At 35.6% G+C, this 18466-nt stretch overlaps 1 protein-coding gene across 5 annotated transcripts in view; it reads right to left on the bottom strand.

The window, feature by feature from the left end:
• The window catches only part of ADGRV1 (adhesion G protein-coupled receptor V1), a 574200-nt gene that overhangs the window by 473638 nt on the left and 82096 nt on the right, over positions 1-18466 (bottom strand). For 3 of the 5 annotated variants that reach the window (XM_021085372.1, XM_021085375.1, XM_021085374.1), the window contains 6 exons: positions 15651-16216; positions 14432-14702; positions 13569-13898; positions 6262-6438; positions 3534-3757; positions 657-689 (listed from right to left, as the gene is read on the bottom strand). In XM_021085372.1, coding sequence (XP_020941031.1) covers positions 657-689; positions 3534-3757; positions 6262-6438; positions 13569-13898; positions 14432-14702; positions 15651-16216 — 1601 coding nt within the window. The remainder of the gene's footprint in view (positions 1-656; positions 690-3533; positions 3758-6261; positions 6439-13568; positions 13899-14431; positions 14703-15650; positions 16217-18466) is intronic. The other 2 variants (XM_021085373.1, XM_021085376.1) reach the window with 1 other exon arrangement.

Raw genomic sequence — 18466 nt, 5'->3', positions numbered from 1 at the left:
TATATTATTAATGCAGTCATATGATTTTCATAGCAAATTTGCCCATGTTACATTTATATCAATGATATCATTAATTAATTTCCTATGTCCATATAAGCTAAGAGACAAGAAAACAGGATCAAGATGTGAAATGTAAAAATCCATGCTGACCATTAAACAAATGAATTTATTTTTAAACTTTCCTAAAATATACTACCGTTTTGTGGAAAAAAAGGCAAATTTTTGAAAAGTTCTTTATTTAACAACTGAGAAAATGTAGGAAAGAAATTGCTTAGATACACTCAAAAAGCAGTGCAAGAGATCGGAGAACTGATTCTGAATTCCTAGTTAAACAAACCACAGGATTCATAAAAGATATTGAGAATCTCACATGCAAAGGACACAAACTGTTCTCCTGGTTATACACACACTATAAGGTAAATTAAAAATTTTAAGTTCTTCAAAACATATAATTACGTAAATTCTCAAAACTTTTACCAGATAAGCTCCCCTTATCATTAGAAAATCAAAGGGGCACACACAGCATGCACAGGCATATGGACAAGCAAAATATCTTAAGACTGGTGGTCACACAAAACAGCAGCCTTGTCCAAAACAATGGCTTGCAAAGCAAAATGGTGAATCACTAAAAACAAAACACTCTTCAGTACACTTACCCAAAATACACGACAAACCTTTCAGTTTCTACCCTGTCAAACACAGAAAGAAATGTGGGAGGGGGGATAAAAGGAGATACTATTCCCAAAATCTCACTAATGCTGCTGGAAATGTGAATGGCAGAGTAAAAATAAAGCTAAAGAAAGCCTTTCTCCACCTCCCCCACCCCGCTCACTGCAAGAGCTAGCCATATTCTCTTTAAGGAAACCGCACACTGGGTTCTTTACTATGGACAAATGCCAGCAAGAGATTGGGCAGTTCCCACTTAGGGAAGATGACCCCATGGCCAGCCAGCATGTCAAGACCCATTGAAGACATTCCTTTCCAGACCTGTTTCAAGGCGCTGGAGCCTGCCAAGCACTGTGCATGCTCACAAAACCACAGCAGCTGAGCAAATTTCATTCAGTCCGACTTATAATTACTTGGCAGGTTTAATTAGGTTTCAAAAAAAAAAAAAACCATGTCCTCAGATCTAAAGCCAGTGGTTATTTGAAAAAATACAACTTTACCAGAAGAGAAATATATCTTTCATCATTTGCACAGGAATATATTCAAAAAGCCAAAAGATACAACTGTATTTTTCATTATGACAAAATATAATTTATGTCGGGAAATATAAACACTTTTCCAAATTGCCAAATGTGATGCATTTTCAAACAGCCTTAAGAAACACAACAGAATGTACGATCCTAGTATTTCATTTTTAAAGTCAACACTATAAGTAAGGCATTATATTATACATGTATCACAAATTTTTCTGAAATAAATTGGCATAATGAAATTGTTTCTAATTTGGAGAAAACAAAACAAAAAAATATTTTTAACTAGTATAGTATTTAAAGTATGAAAAATTTTTTAGTACCAAGGCAATTTTTATTTATATTTCATTAAAATACAGATAATTTTCATTTGATTTTGACATTAAGTGAAAACTATAAATGGTATCACAATAAAGTTAATTATTTTTGTTGCAATATTTTATTGTAACAGTATAATCAGACTAGCACTCATTCATTCTTTCATTTTAGTTTTGTAAAAAATTTGCAAAATTGAGATGGTGGTTTTGACAAAAATGTTATTTCAAATCGGAAATTTAATTCACACATTTATTTCATTAAATATGTCTTAGAACATTTAAATGTAATTTGTTCATGCACAATTGAGATAATATAAGCATGCACTAGTTAATAGTTGAATTAAAACATTTTGGTATAAATTTGAAGTGCTTTCCTTTGAAGTATTTGGAAAAGAGAGGAACCAATAATTTCTAAAATTATCTACTCATGGTTTGTACTTCCTTGTGTACTGTTTTTATTCATAGGAAAAAGAAAAAAATACTTAAAATTATATTTAGTTAATTTAAAAGGTTTACATAAAATTTAATTATTTTGAAAGAATATAAAGAATAGTTTCCATAAACTTACAGAGATATAATTTATATCATTATTTAAATATTTAGTTCAGAGCAGAAAGTCTAAGCTGAGCTAACAAAGTTCCTATAGATTGCCATATCTTTGGTTTATAATTGCTGTCCATTTTTCTTTAGTTTTTTTTTTTTAAGATTGTCCACTGATTTAATAAGTAATCAAATCTAACTTAAAGAAAAAAAGCATATAAGTGAAAAAGTAATAATTTTCCATTTACATTTAGTTAGGTTTCATCAATTGTTTTCATCATATGAAATACTTTTCCTTAAGATTTAATGTAAAATATATATTAAAACCATAAGTTATTTAAACTTTGTGTGTGTGTGTGTGTGTATATATATATGTGCTACATTTGGTTTTTGCTTTGGGGGGTTTTTACATTTGCCTGTTTTGTTTCATTTTGTATTAATTTTTACGTTTTTAAAAAAGTAATAAAACCCAATGAGATCATGAAAACAAAGTGAATAGCAGACATTCAACAAATTGTTCCCTACACTCTGCATTTTTCTTTTATGTAAAAATAAAAACAACTACTCATAAGATTTATGAAACGTTTCCACAATACATCTACAAAGTAAATTCTCTAAGAGGCTGAGAGTAAAATTTGGAGAGGACCAGAGGGTACATAAAATAATTATTACTACTCAATCGTGATTAATATAGTACAAGATAAACCTACCGAACTCATCTATGAATTTTACTGTTTTTAAAATAAGAGTTCTGCAATTCATACTTTCTCTAATATATATCAACTTTAATATATAGACTATATCTATGTAGTAGATAAACTTAGCTTTGGTTTTTAATTAACATCAATTAAACAGTATTTTTTCATTTTTAGAAATTTCTGCATTACTGAAAAAATTTCTCTTTGAGAGATTATGATTTTTCTTAAAATAAATTATCTACTGAGAAATGCTAAGTAAAATCCTTATTATTACTTAAAAATACCCCTTAAGATTGTATTTTTTATTCTCTGTAAAATATGTACTATTCAATATTTAAATTCCACATAAAAACAGAATTTCATTATTTGAAGATTAAAGCTTTCTTTTGACTTACTCAAAAAACCTCTAATCCTCTTTCTTGATGAAAATGAAGCCAGCAGAGCTGTGTGTCTAACCTAACATTTTAGATTTGTTGCTGCCTATTTTTTTAACATAGCAACATATTAGCAATGCTTAAGATTTTTCTAATACTTTCCAGAAATTCTCGGTTAATGTTTCTTCACAATAAATAGCAGGGTAAAAGTTCACTATATCATGATATTCATAGTTTAACCAGAAGCCATCAACAAATAGCAGAAAAGTCGGAAGATCAGCATAACATTATCGTCCAAGTTTTTTCTTTCTACATTATATGGAGAAAAGAATTAAAACAAAGTAAAATTATTTCAAAGAACTTGAACATTTATTAATGTAACTGAACAGTACCTAAATGGGTTATTACCTGTCTAGGGAGAGTGTTACCGTCTCATTCAATTCCGGAACGTCATCAGCTTTGACAGTAATGTTGATTGTTGTGTCGCTTTGCCCAGATAAAAATACAACAGAGCCATTAAAGGGTCCTATATCATCCAGGGTCACTGCTTTTGAATTAAAGCCAGAGGGCTTCAAACTCCAATAGACAGTAGCATGGCCTTCAGTTCCATCCCGATGTAAGGGAATGCATATCTTATAAAAAGATGAAAACAGAAAAATTTCTTCTGAAATATATGCTCACATATTATATAAGCTTTTGAATTGCTGCATAATCACATCTTGTGAATGCTTATGTAGTATACATAAAAACAATGAACTGTTAAAATTAAAAATACAATTGAACAAGTTCTTCTTAAGAATGACAAAAATTTCAGATTTAAACTATTTTACATTAGTTTTTCCAAATCAATTTTATCTACAAGATTTCCTGCACCCAAAACATGCCTTAGCCAGGATTTATCTTAACAAGAAAAAATTAACTTTAAAAACCAAAGGACCATGAAAACATAGAAAAATCTGGCTAAAGATTAAATTTCCATCAGAAGGTCTACAAAAAAATAATTAAACTAATATCACAATATAAACTGAAAAATAGACTTCTGTGATTAAACAGAGGAAAGCATATGGTTATATAAAATGCATCCTGAAATGACATTCGAAAAACTGGAATCTAATATCTGAATTTTTTAAGACAAAAATACATATGAGAATAAGAAATGTTTCTAACCAATAAAAAATCAGATACTCAAATCATGACTCTGGGTTATGATGGGCAAGTTACTTAACCTCTCTGACCTCAATTTTCACATGTGAAACAAATCTAGTAGTTCCCTGCTTTGCAAGTTTATGGAGAAGGTAAAAGTTTCTCTCCATAGTATGAGCTACATAAATGGAAGCTATTATAACAATTCCGAAACAAATGGTATTTGGTAGTTTTATTTAACTGCATTACACTTTAAATATAGATAATGAAATGATCACCAAAGATCATGATGAAGTTTTTTCAAAGAATATAAACAAATTTTAATAGTACCTATTAAAAAGAATGCTATTTTTTTAAGCTTATAAATAAAAGGTATCCTTTGTTCTTTACCCTTTAACACAGATCATCTTCAACATAAGGCATTTTCCTCACTAACTCTTCTGATCTGGCTAGCAATGGTCAAGCTTAGAGACTAGTGAGCAAAGTAAGATTCTCAGAAAAGACAGAAAAAGTAAGAAAGGACTGGGCCCTTAAATCACTCCAAGAGAGTGGGCAGGGCCAAGGCTGCTGATGGGACAAAGAGAACAAAGGGAAATTCTCACTCTTTGTGCTATTTCCCAAGAGGGAAGAACGCAGGTTACAGAGCCCAAAATGCCCTAGAAGCTAATTTCCCTCTAGGGAAAAATATGAAAAGGTAAATGTACGTACAGGTTTGTAAGATAAATGAATAAAAACAACCCATTCTTTCAGAACAAATGAAACGTTTTTAGTTCTTAGAAGAAAAGAGTATATTAAGAAAAATACAAAAAATCAAAACCATCTGGAAAATGAGAGCTTCTCTGCCAATTTACAAATCAAATATATATGCAAAGGAAGCTGTGGTCACCATGTTTTGATATGAGGCTTTGATAATAAAAACAACTATTCATATTCCTGATCTGACCTGCAACACAATTTAAATCAAATCTAAGTGTGAAAGACTTGAAGAGGGTCTTAAGGACTGACTGTGGCTCAGGGAACAGTAAGCCCAAAGGTCAGCATGGCCCCTAGACAGACAGCAGGAAAATTCAAGCAGGGTGGGGTGCAAGGAGGGGTGCTGTATATGTGAGCATGCTTGTACGTGTGTGTGCAGAAGTTTACATAGACATAAAACTATATACATACATATATGTAATTAGAAATTCCCTAGTTTAAAGTATATAATTTACATATATATAAATAAAACTATACATAAATGTATATACATAAAAATTAAATTAGGAGTTCCGTGCTCATTCATTAGTAGCAGAAACGAATCCGACTAGTAACCATTAGGTTGCGGGTTCGATGCCTGGCCTCGCTCAGTGGGTTAAGGATCCAGTGTTGCCATGAGCTGTGGTGTAGGTCGCAGACGCGGCTCAGATCCTATGTTGCTGTGGCTATGGTGTAGGGCAGCAGCTGTAGCTGCAATTCGACCCCTAGCCTGGGAACTTCCAGGGCAGGTGCAACCCTAAAAAGCAAAAACAAATAAAGAAATGAATAAATTCCTAAGACTAGGCATTCTACAACTTTATCCTCCTCCACCAAACATAGGGTGCCATCCCAGTCCTGACCAAGGCAAGCATGATAAGTGCTCAGAAATGAAAAAGGTCAAGGATTCTTGTGTTACATATGACCTGGCCAATTAAAAAAAATTGCATTTGACTATCACTCTAACAAATGTCATACCAATAGCTGAAAGCAGTCATATAAAAATATCCTATTTCTGCTGGGAGCAATTAATTCTCATTTTATTCTATCACATGTAGCCAAAGATGATGAAAAATCACATACAAATCAGTTTCTTATGTCAAATTATCTATTGAAGGCTTGCTGTATATGGTGAAGCTTTTCAAGACTTGTTAACTCTATAAACTAACCTTACCAAAAAAAACAAAAACAAAAAACATAAAAACAGTGTCTCTACATTGTCTCAAACCCATTAGGTCCCATCAATAAGAAAAAACCTACTTACCACTTCAGCAGCAAAATCTTCTGGTTCATGCAAAATGATTGGAAGATTGCTAGTGAAGCCAATTTCTCCATTTGCAATGTCTGGGGTAACCACTAAAGAAATGTTTCGAATTTTCCCAAATCTAGGACTTATAGGTGGGATTGGGGGAATGATATTCACCAACTCCACAGTTTCCAACTATAACAAAGAAAGAAAACACTATAAAGGTTGAAAGAAAATAAGTTTTTAAAAAATTTTTGAAGTCTTAATTCCATGGGATAAGAAAGCATGCATAGGTAAAGGGCTTCAATAATTTGGTAACTGCCTCCTCCTTCATCCTAATTCACCATCTTTTTTTTTTTTGAGGGCCACACTCATGGCACATGGAGGTTCCCAGGCTAGGGGTCTAACCGGAGCTACAGCTGCCAGCCTATGCCACAGATACAGCAATGCCAGATCTGAGCCACGTCTGTGACCTACACCACAGCTCACGCCAATGCTGGATCCTTAACCCACTGAGCAAGGCAAGGGATCGAACCCACAACCTTGTGGTTCCTAGTCAGATTTGTTTCTGCTGCACCACAATGAGAACTCAATTCACAATCTTGATTCAACCCCCTGCAGTGGCTCCTCGAGCTCTTTCATCTCCTCAGTTGTTATCATTCCCCAAAGTTCTTCTTAAAATCTCTATCTTATAATTTCATAACCTCTGCTTAGTAATCTCTGGATCTTTCCTTCAAATGCAAAATCTTTATAACTAACTGCCACTGCATATGATACAAATGTCACAGAGACACCTAACAGACAGACTGGACCAAATAGAAAGTACTATCTCTTCCATGTCCTCTTATGAGCTTCAACAAAATCACCATCTGCTTTTCCTCCTTGTTGCCTATATTCAACCACACCGACGTAAAGTCAAGCATCAGAAAGTTGCCCACATCTCTTTCCTCTCTTCCACTGGCCTACACCTCCAGTCCAATCACCCACTCCTCTAACAGAGAAAATTCCTTACCAGAAGACCATTTGGAACTCCAAATGTGACTTACGATGTCTTTATGTTTAAAGAAATATAGCACACATATAACATACAGTGTCTCTATAATTAATGAACATGACATCCAGAGTAACTTTCATGGTTTCTCCTCTTGTAGAATGGCCTCTGTTCATTACCTCACAAATGAAAATGCACTCACTCTTAAAGACCAGATAATTATCGCTCACTCCCATGAAGATACTCTGGGATTCTCCAGCCCTCTTCTTCCTCTTTCTGAACTTCTACTGCTACCTTCATTAAACTTACAGCTTAATTTTAAATTTCACATATTGCTTGCTTATCATGTATTTGGGTGCTCCAGGCTTTTACTTCCCAATGGAACTAAAGAATTCTTGTGGGTCTGTGTCCTTCGCAGTGTTTTCCTAAAACATGACATGGTCCTGAAAGTACAGCAGTTACACAATAAACATTTGTTGATTTATCCCTCTAAAACAAACTAACCTCAATAAAAATCCTGATATATCACAAACCTTTGAAATCTTACTATTTCAACTTTTCAAAAGCCATCTTCTCAAAGCTCACAGTGTTCACATGAGTGTAGGAATAGACCATCATTACAGGATGGCAAAAAGCGTAGAATTTAAATTAAAAAGCAATTGTGAACACAATAGGACATTATGGATCTCTCACTCTTTAGAGCCTTCTGTTAAAGTTTATAATGTGGAAGCGAGGCCACTAAGTAACCACCAGTAAAGACTTGTGATTTGGGTGGAGTTTTCACAGGCGTAGAGGACTGATACTGATCTTGTACAGATGCTCACATTTTATGATGAACACTACACATTTTAAGGACAAAAGTAAATGCCATTTATTTATTTACTTTTTAGGGCCACACCTGCAGCATATGTAATTTCCCAGGCTAGGGGCTGAAGAAGATCTACAGCTGCAGGCCTACACCACAGCTCACGGCAATGCCAGATCCCCGACACATTGAGCAAGGCCAGGGATCAAACCCGCACCCTCATGGATACCATTTGGATTCATTTCTGCTGCGCCACAACAGAACTCCAGTAAATGCCTTTTAAATGTAACATACTGTGCTTTGAAAATCAAATACAAGATAAAGTTATCAAAAATTCCATATTTGGTAAATATTCATTTTAAGTAAAATAAAAAAAAGAAATTAACCAATTTTGCCAAATATTGGTATGCAGATTAAGTCTAGCAAAATAAAACACGTGGTTCTCCAGAATTTTGCATTTATTTTTACAAAATAAATAAAATGTAAAGAGCGTTAAAACCACCTGTCACTCTTTCTATAGAAAAAAATATTCATACCATATACATATATGTACTTTCTTTAAAAACAGCACAAAAAATTTAAAAATAATATATATATATATATATATATATATATATATATATATTTGAATGGCATATAAAGTGCTTTGGTTGGAGGCAAAGATTTTTTTTTTTTTTTTTTCAGGGCCACACCCGTCGCACATAGGGGTTGAATCGGAGCTGCAGCTGCCGGCCTACACCACAGCCACGGCAATGCCAGATCCGAGCCATATCTGCAACCTATGCCACAGCTCATGGCAATGTCAGATTCTTAACCCACTGAGCAAGGCCAGGGAGCGAATCAGCATGCTCATGGATACTAGTCAGCTTTGTTACCACTGAGCCACAACGGGAACTCCCAAACACTTTTTTAAAATACACCATTCCTGTGTAAAAACATGTTTGTAAACACTCATTCCTATGAATTTACAGAGAGCTAAACTGATAATACCTTTTAAAACATCAAGAAAAAAAACTCGATATATCTTTACTTCAAAACTTTTCAAAAAGAAAGGAAAAAAATCATATTCTAATTATACTTATCAAAACAGTTACATAATTAATTCTAAAGATAGCATTTTCGAAATATAAAGAAAGAAGATATAGAAGGCTACGAAATGATCTAATCAAAGGGAAAATGCTAATTTTCCGTGGCTTATTTCCTAGTCTCTAAGCCTTTCTGTCTGAGTTGTTTAAGCATCTGCTAAATCAAACTACTCCATTCATAAAGAGTCGTTCTTTGCTTTCAGACAGTTTGCACTGGGACAGCACATTAGTAACCCCATGCCTGCCAAAAGCTGTATCTCAGACTAATGTATTAGCCGAGAAGGCTGCTGCAGAATGAGGGGCTCATGTCTCAGATTCTCCTTTCTTCACTTTCATTCAGTTTTCCATGCAGAGGCTGATGCCTCCTATTCTTGAGTTGCTTGTCCATTATGTACTATACAAACTACACAATCTTCTCGTTCCAACCAATCTTCCAGAGCCTACAGCTGTTCTGAACCTTAAGGAATTATGTCAGTGACTAATAATGCCCTTTTTTCCGAAAGTGTTAAATTGACTGTCTGTACTGTAAGACCTTTGTTTTTGAACTGAATACAGAAAGAGATAAAGAACTAAGTCTGGAGTTAGTGGTGCACATAGATTTCTAATCTGGGATCACCAAAATTCAGCTATTACATGCTTCAAGTTTTTCCTATTTTTCAGGTGTCATTAAAAATCATTTCTGTCCGAGTTCCAGTCATGGCTCAGTGGAAACAAATCTGACTGGCATCCATGAGGTTCGACCCCTGGCCTCGCTCAGTGGGTTAAGGATCTGGCGTTGCCGTGAGCTATGGTGTACGTCGCAGATGCAGCTCGGATCCCATGTTGCTGTGGCTGTGTCATAGCCCAGCAGCTGCAGCTCCAATGTGACCCCTAGTCTGGGAACTTCCATATGCTGTGGGTGCAGCCCTAAAAAGACCCCCCCCCAAAAAAAATCAATTCTGTCAAGTTCATACAGAATGCCAAAGTCAAATACCTAGAGTAACAGCTGACCTGCTGAATTTTCTTAATAAGGGATTAAGATCCCTTTACACAGGGATTCTGCGTAGCTACTTGGCTAGAGATAGATATTTCCAAAAGACTGCAAGTTTAATATAAAAATTAGTAATATTGGCATAGATAGGGGGAGGTCTCTATCCACAGTAAAAACTCGTTTTGAGATAGAGTAAGAAACAAAATCAGAAGTGGAAAACAGAAAAGTTCTCTTTAAATCAACACTTCCACGTCATCGACTCTCAAACTCACATCACTGCAGCCACTACAGGTAATTCCAGGATGCCCCAGCCTCTAAAAAAGCGAAAGCAACTATGTGAAATTTCTGCTTCACATCCTTTGTTTTACTAATTTGGTTCTTATATGAGTAGTGACCTACGTAAGATTGAAGACAGAGAGAGAAGTGAATGCTGAGATAAAAAAAAAAAAAACCTTAAACATAGGCTGTGAATTGAATGTTTGTGTTCCCCTCCTTACCTCCCCTGGAATTCAAATGGGGAAATAATACCCAATGTGATGATACAGGGAGATGGGACCTTAGGGAGATGATCAGGTCATGAGGGCAGAGCCCTGAGGATGGGATTAGTGTCCTCACAAGGAGAGACACCAAAGGGCTTGCATCCTCTCTCTCTCCACCATGCGAAGACACATCAAAAAGGCAGGAAACCAGGAAGAGAGCTCTCCCCAGAACCCCCTACTCCTGCACCCTCTTCTCAGACTTCCCAGCCTCCAAAACCGTGAGAAGTAAATGTCTGTTGTTTTAGCCACTCAGTCTGTGGTAGTCTTTATAGCAGCCCAAGCTGACTAAGACAATATCTATTAATAAAAATGCTCTGTATCCAAAGGACACCAACAGCAGAGGTAAGGGAGAATACTGACACCAAAAATAAAAACCTGCAATAAATTCTGAAATTCTACTTGACAAGTTATGATCTCCTAGAGACACCTAAAAATTTCTAAGTTTGAGAAATGCTACCCTAAATGCAAAATGGTAAAATTACTAGGTATTCCCATATATTCAAAGGACCAACTTTAAAAAGTTATGACATGTTTTTGTATGAGGCTAAACATAAAGCTTTTTAAAACCTTCTAAACATATCACTAATTGCAGAATTCTCTAATGGCAGAATTCTTGCGGGGTTTGTTGGGTTTTTTTTTTTTTTTTCCCTCTTCTCTTCTTTTTTGGCCACACTTGTAGCATGTAGAAGTTCCTGGGCCAGGAATCAAACCAAAGCCACAGCAGTGACAACAGTGGATCTTTAACTCCTTAATGGCAGCATTCTAACCACTTTAACTTCCTGCTCAACAGGGCCAGGGCCATGGCCTTGACCACTTGCTAAATTCCACTTCACAGATTCAGATCCCCAACATCCAGCCAGTCATCTCACAAAGCATTCCACGAGCTTCATGGGGAACAGTCACAATTGTGAATGATGCCATGTTCTATTCACCCACCACCCCAAGAAGAGAAGTTTAAGAGTCCTCCAAAAAGTGGGCTGTCCTCATAAACAAAAGGATGCATCATATCATAACTTCCCCATTTTGAGAAGATAAAGGAGAATACTAGAAGTAATAATAAGATAAAGAGGAGTCACCACTGTGGTGCAGTAGGTTAATGATCCAGCTTGTCTCTGTGACGTGCTGCTTCAATCCCTGGCCCAGCACAGCAGGTTAGGGATCCAGCATTGCTGTAGCTATGACGCAGGTCACAGCTGTGGCTTGGATTCAGTCTCTGGCTCAAGAACTTCCATATGCCATGGGTGCAGCCAAAAAAGAAAAAAAAATTAAATGATAAAGATGAAGAGCAGATCTTTCACCACTGGAGACAGAGCCTTTGGGAATGTTGACAAAAGGTCTCCCTATGTGCAGGCATACAGCAAAAAGGCATCCCTACACAGTGACAAATCATATATCCCCACAACGGACCACCCAGCAGACACCTCCACTAGGAGTCCTCAATTCATGCACGAATAGTATAAGCATGAGCAGCGGCCCAGCTCAAAAAAAAAAAAGACAAGAGTCTTCAGAATAAAAGGGCCCACCGCACCAAGTGCTGAGTAAGGTACAGCACAGCCCTCTGAAATTCAGAATGCTAAAAAGATCTTAAAAAAAACAAAAAAAGCTTTCAGAGATAAAGAACAAGTTAACCACAAAGATAAATAATTTCTTCCCCCTCAAATTTCTCATCAGTAACTCTGGAAGCTTAAAGACAATTACCTTTCAAGTTCTGAAGAAGAAATCATTTTGATCTAGAAATTCCTACCAAGCTGACTATCAACGTGAGGGCAAAATTTCATTTTCAGTTGCTCAAAGACTCATAAACTTTAACGTGCACATACCTTTTCTACACATATACTTAAGGACAGATATACTACAACAAAACTCAACACAATGTGAGAAGTAAAAGGCAAGAGATGAAGATAATTCAGGAGTTCAGCAAAAACAGTCCCAAGGAGCAGGAAAAACAAGTGGAGAAAGCAGTTAGTATTGCTAAACTCGATGTTCAACACATAAAAGACAGCTGGAAGACCTAATTTGCAAAGAATGGTATATAGAAAGGAGAAACTCCGGAGAAAGTAATAATAAAGTAGAGTCTAAGCAAAAATAGGATACAAATTTTAAAATGGCAGGATTCAAAGAAATTTATGAAAAGAGATTTCATTTAATACATATTTCAGTTAGCAAAATGTAGTATGACATAGACTGTACTTTCTTTATTGATCCATTCTTACTGATTCTGTATTAAATTTATGTACATACCAAAATTTGATAAGCACCCATTTTTGGCTTTCTAATTTTCAGACTCAATCAATACCAACCATATGGAAAATCTAACCATAGTAGCATAAGTGAATGCAGATGTTTCAAACTTTGGCAATTAAAAAAAAAATGCTTTGATGAATAAAAATTAAGATACTATAGAGCCCTTCTTTCTTCCTCTTAAGCATATGAAAATCCAAAGATTCTACCTACATTTAATAGACAGATTTATTTATGCGTCTACACAATTTTTCTCATAACGCTTTTTTATTTCTGGAATGCCTTCTCTGCATGAAAAACATATTTAGTGTACAAACCACATTCCTATGTCAGTTTCCCAAATTAACTCAATAGAACGGCAGAGCTCTCGCTCTCTTTCTCCCAAGTACCCCCCTCCGCTAAACAGTGTATATGCTACTCCATTATGTCATCCATTATATTCTGACCTATGTTTCATGTCTGATCTGCTTTAACTATTACAATTAAAGCACTGACTTTAGTATAACCCTTGTTTTATTCATCCTTCTACGCCTTAGGCACAGATAAAGACCCTCTTCGGACTCCTTACATAACTTCAAGTAAGCAATAGAATCCCAAATATAAATGAGGGCAAAATAACGATTATTTAACTCTCACATAGGTAAGTATACCTGTAGTTTAACTAAGGCAGAAATTATTTTAATCATTAAAGTACCTGTACTAGGAAGTGGGCCCCGTTTTGAAGAAATGCATCGTTTCTTATTGGTAACTGTATAGTGACTTGGGTTTTATGTTCTGGAAAAATGAGGCTATTTCTCCTGGACACATTTAAGATGCCATCTTTTGCTCGCAAAGGGTCCATAGCTCCAGCAGGAATATAAAGTGCAGAGTAAAACATCTTCACATCTCCTTTACTTCCTCCTAGTCTTGTAAAACTCAAGGATAAATATCGTTCACCTGGGCTGCTTCTGATCTTCTGATTTTCCATAGGAAAAAATGTTATTAGGCCATAAACATCATCACTATCCTGAATGTAGAACAAAAGCTGCAGATAAAGTAATAAAATATTAAAGTGAATAAGTCTCATATCTATGATTACCAAAGGATTTGGTTTCAAGGCTATTCTGATTTTTAAGACTTATTTATGTATCACATTTAAAAATGATCCGTCTTAAATGTAACAGAGTAAAAGATGAATCAAGAACACATTTGAAAATTCTGTGGAATTTTTTTTTTTTCATTTTCAGCCCCCAACCCTGACCCTCCACCCCCCAGCAGCATATGGAAGTTCCCCGGCCAGGGATCAAATCTGAGCCACAGCTGTGACCTATACCACAGCTGCAGCAATGCCAGATCATTAACCCACTGCATCACAGTGGAAAAACCTGTGGAATTTTTTTTAACAGCAGACTTACAGAAGGGACAATCTTCAGCAAGGGAAGCAACCACCACTTCCAAGGCCAGTGTTCTTCCTGGCACATCAAACTAAACATAAATGTGATTTGTGTGGTCAAATTCATTGGCTCTTCTCTACAGAGCATAAATAGTCACACAAGTAAAGCATAACAAGAGATCTACCTCTGCTGGTTCGCTCACTTCTGCACCTCCTTGTACTGTATGAGGTAGAATCTGAAGTAGATAAGCTTCTGCCTCTTCTGGAAGATCATCGTTAACAACAGTAAGCGGAATTGATGCCAACATCTGCCCTTGTGCAAAATGGAGAACTCCAGAACTGGGCCTGATGTCTGCTGTTACCAAAGAGGGATCACTGCTGTTCCGTGTTAATACCCAGTTCACAGAAATATTCCCATGAGTGCCACCATTTCTAACCACTGTAATTTCTTCAAATCTAGAATTTTTTTAGAGAAATACATGTCATTCCAGCACCATTCACAATAGCCAAGACATGGAAACAACCTAAATGTCCATCAACAGATGAATGGATTAAGATGTGGTACATATATGTGATGGAATACTACTCGGCCATAAAAAAGAACAAAATAATGCCATTTGGGGGAACATGGATGGAAGTAAAGACTCTCATACTAAGTGAAGTAACTAAGAAAGAGAAAGACAAATACTATATGATATTACTTATATCTGGAATCTGATATCTGGCACAAACGAACCTTTCCACTGAAAAGAAAATCATGGACTTGGAGAACAGACTTATGGTTGCCAAGGGGGAAGGAGGAGGGAGTGGGATAGACTAGGAATTTGGGGTTAAACTATCGTCTTTGGAGTGGATAAGCATTGAGATCCTCCTGTACACCACTGGAACTATATCTAGTCACTTATGATGGAGCATGATAATGTGAGAAAAAGAATATATATATGTATTTGTGACTGGGTCACCTTGCTATACAGTAGGACATTGACAGAACACTGTAAACTAGCTATGATGGAAAAAATAAAAATCATTTTTTAAAAATTAAAAAAAGAAATATATAAGGTCACATAATACACTCTATATCCCTCAAATAGGCATTTTCCACATCAAGTTGACCATCACACATTGGTAAAAGTTAGAATCCACATGATAAAGAATACTATTTTTAATATGAAAGAGTAACTATGCAGATGTGTCCTAGGAAATTACCATCATTTGAATTAACTTGCATATTTAAAAATGTGATTTAAATATCACCCTACAAAATAAGAAAGAAAAGAGTGAACCCATGGTGGAGGAAATGACACATAACCTTAACAACTCAGCATTGTGTCCAACACCACAAATATTAAATTTTGGAATAATATATTAAAATAAACATAGCAATACGTTTAAAACAAATCCTACCTTGATGTTGTATCTTCATCAATTATAACTGTCCTTTCAAACAAGATACTGTTGAATGAGAGGACGCCATAAGGTTTGTCATTTGGCTTAATGGTGACTTGCACAATAGAAGGGCCTAATAGCACAGCATCCCCCTGTAAGGTATCTTTTAGTAACATAACATGAAATGATTCAGCAATTTCTGGTATAGTATCATCAACTATTTGAAATTTCAGGTGTGATTCATAAATAAATGGTGGAAAAACAATAGTTGTGTTTGGCTGAAGATCAATGAAGTCTACATTTTGCTGGGCATGTGCTGTTGAATTCCCAGTTATAATAACATAAATGATAGAAACTTCATATTCATCAGATCCAATCAGATTTCCATTGTCATCTTTTCCACGAACCACTGGAATTGTGAGTATGTGGTCCTCCTCAGGTACCAAATAAACACTCTGAAGGAATCTCACAGGACTGTCATTTTTCTTAATGATGATCTCAACTGAGCTTCTGGAGGTGTTGATCTCAGCTCCTCCTTCGACACCTTTCAGTTGAATCAAAAATATTTCATCATGTTCTGGCACCTGTCAAAGACATATAAACAGTGGCAAAACATCAATAGTCAAAACACCTGCCAAAAAAACTCAAAGTGTAAAAAGTCCCTAGGTTTCAATGCAATTACATGGAAATAAAAAGTTTTAACTGAAGAGAATAAAGAGGCTTATTCAATGTCTATTTACTAAAATATTCTCCAAAGGTAAATAACGTGTTTAAGATACAGCAATAATGGGAACAAGTAATGAAGTATCAGTGCAGTGTCTTCCAACCTTGATCTATCTTAAGATAATTAAAGATTTGACAGTAGGAGTTCCCTTCATAGCTCAGTGGTAACAAACCCAACTAATATCCATGAGGATACAGGTTCAATCCCTGGCCCTGTTCAGTGGGTTAAGGGTCCCTCATTGCTGTAAACTGTGGTGTAGGTCACAGATACAGCTTGGATCTGGCATTGCTGTGGCTGTGATGTAGGCCTGCAGCTGCAACCCTGGAAGACCCCTAGCTCTGTGTCTTAAATACCACATCAAACATTAAAACCTATTTAGATAGAACTACACTCCTCCTTCAACAGTATCAATATCAACCTAAATTCCAAAACTCTATTTAATCTTATTTTCCTTTTCTTGCCAAGCCTAGGAACTTCCATATGCCATGGGTGAGGCCCTAAAAAGACAGACACACAAAAAATGATTTGACAATAAAAGTGAACACAAATTCTTACTAGTTTCATCAGGTGGATAGGGTCAGAAGCAACATGCAAGTACTAATAATAACTAAGAATCTGGAAAACGACATTAAACATCACATACAAATTGTTAGTTTACAATCATGTCAATTATTCTTGCTTCTCTCTAAATGGTTTATATCTCGAGAGTTAAACATAAGATACCAATCATATGATTTTCAAAACACACATCATGCCTCACTAGAGAATAAGCTCTAAGAGTCACTATTAGGCAAAATGATAACACTGCTAAAATAAAACTTTTTTTTTGTACCTACATGGAATCAACAGCAATACAAAAAGTTAAGCTATTGATGCCAAACAATATATATATAATGATTTGATTGATGATCTTTTTTTCCCAACTTTATTGAAGAAAAACTGACAAATATAACTGTAATATCTTTGAGGAATATAACATGATTTGATATACATACACACTATGATTATCAAGATCAATCCAACACCTTACGAAGTTAATTCTGTGAGTGTGTATGTGTGTGTGTAGAATGCCTAAATCCTACTCTCAGCAACTATTCTTTTAATAGAAGAACATAATTATCCATTGCCACAACACCACTTATAATAACAATCATTTAGAAACTACCAAAATATTCATCAGCAGGAGAATGGATAAGTAAATTGTGGTGTGTTCATACCCCTACTCCCAGCAACTTTTAAGTATACAATAGCATGGTATTAACTATAGTCACCATGCTGTACATTAGATCCTCAGAAAGTGATCTTTTAAATTTACAATTAAAATGTGTAATTAATCACTGCCCCAAATAACCTGTTCAATGTCCTGGGATCTAAAAACAAAAAGGTTTTCTAAGTGTTCAGAACCAGATAAACTAGAGTTATCAATGCTACCTAACATTTCATTTTTTCAAGAGAAATACTCTTTTCTAAGAATGTTTTCTAATTCATTTTTTCGTTCTCTTGGTATCTGTTGTGATTTGGTTTCATAATTTTTTGTGGGAAGGTAAAGGAAATTATAAATTCTCAACTATTACCTTTTATCTGGTAATACTATTAAAACTTTATTAAAAGTCATGTTTTCTTTTGGTTAGCTCAGGGATGACATCCTGGCACATATTGTTTAAATCCATTCTTTCCTTGCCAGTTAAACTAGCTGTGTCATATATCTCAATTCTTGACAGGTTCCGTATGAAATTGAAATTAATGAAAGCCTTGCTATGCATGTGAACATTTAAAATATCCGACCAGGAGTTCCAGTTGTGGCACAGTGGTTAATGAATCTGACTAGGAACCATGAGGTTGCAGGTTCAATCCCTGGCCTTGCTCAGTGGGCTAAGGATCCGGTGTTGCCGTGAGCTGTGGTGTAGGTCGCAGACGCGGCTCGGATCCCACGTTGCTGTGGCTCTGGCATAGGCCAGCAACAACAGCTCTGATTAGACCCCTAGCCTGGGAACCTCCACATGCCACGGGAACGGCCCTAGAAAAGGCAAAAAAAAAAAAAAGACAAAGAAAAAAAAATCCAACCAAATTGATTATCAATTGCGACAGAATTTTCTTTGCTTTTATAGTA

The sequence above is a fragment of the Sus scrofa genome, chromosome 2 (genome assembly GCF_000003025.6).
Source record: "Sus scrofa isolate TJ Tabasco breed Duroc chromosome 2, Sscrofa11.1, whole genome shotgun sequence".
Classification (NCBI taxonomy): Eukaryota; Metazoa; Chordata; class Mammalia; order Artiodactyla; family Suidae; genus Sus; species Sus scrofa.
Note: the sequence above shows the minus strand (reverse complement) of the source record. Positions and strands in the feature narration are given on the sequence as shown.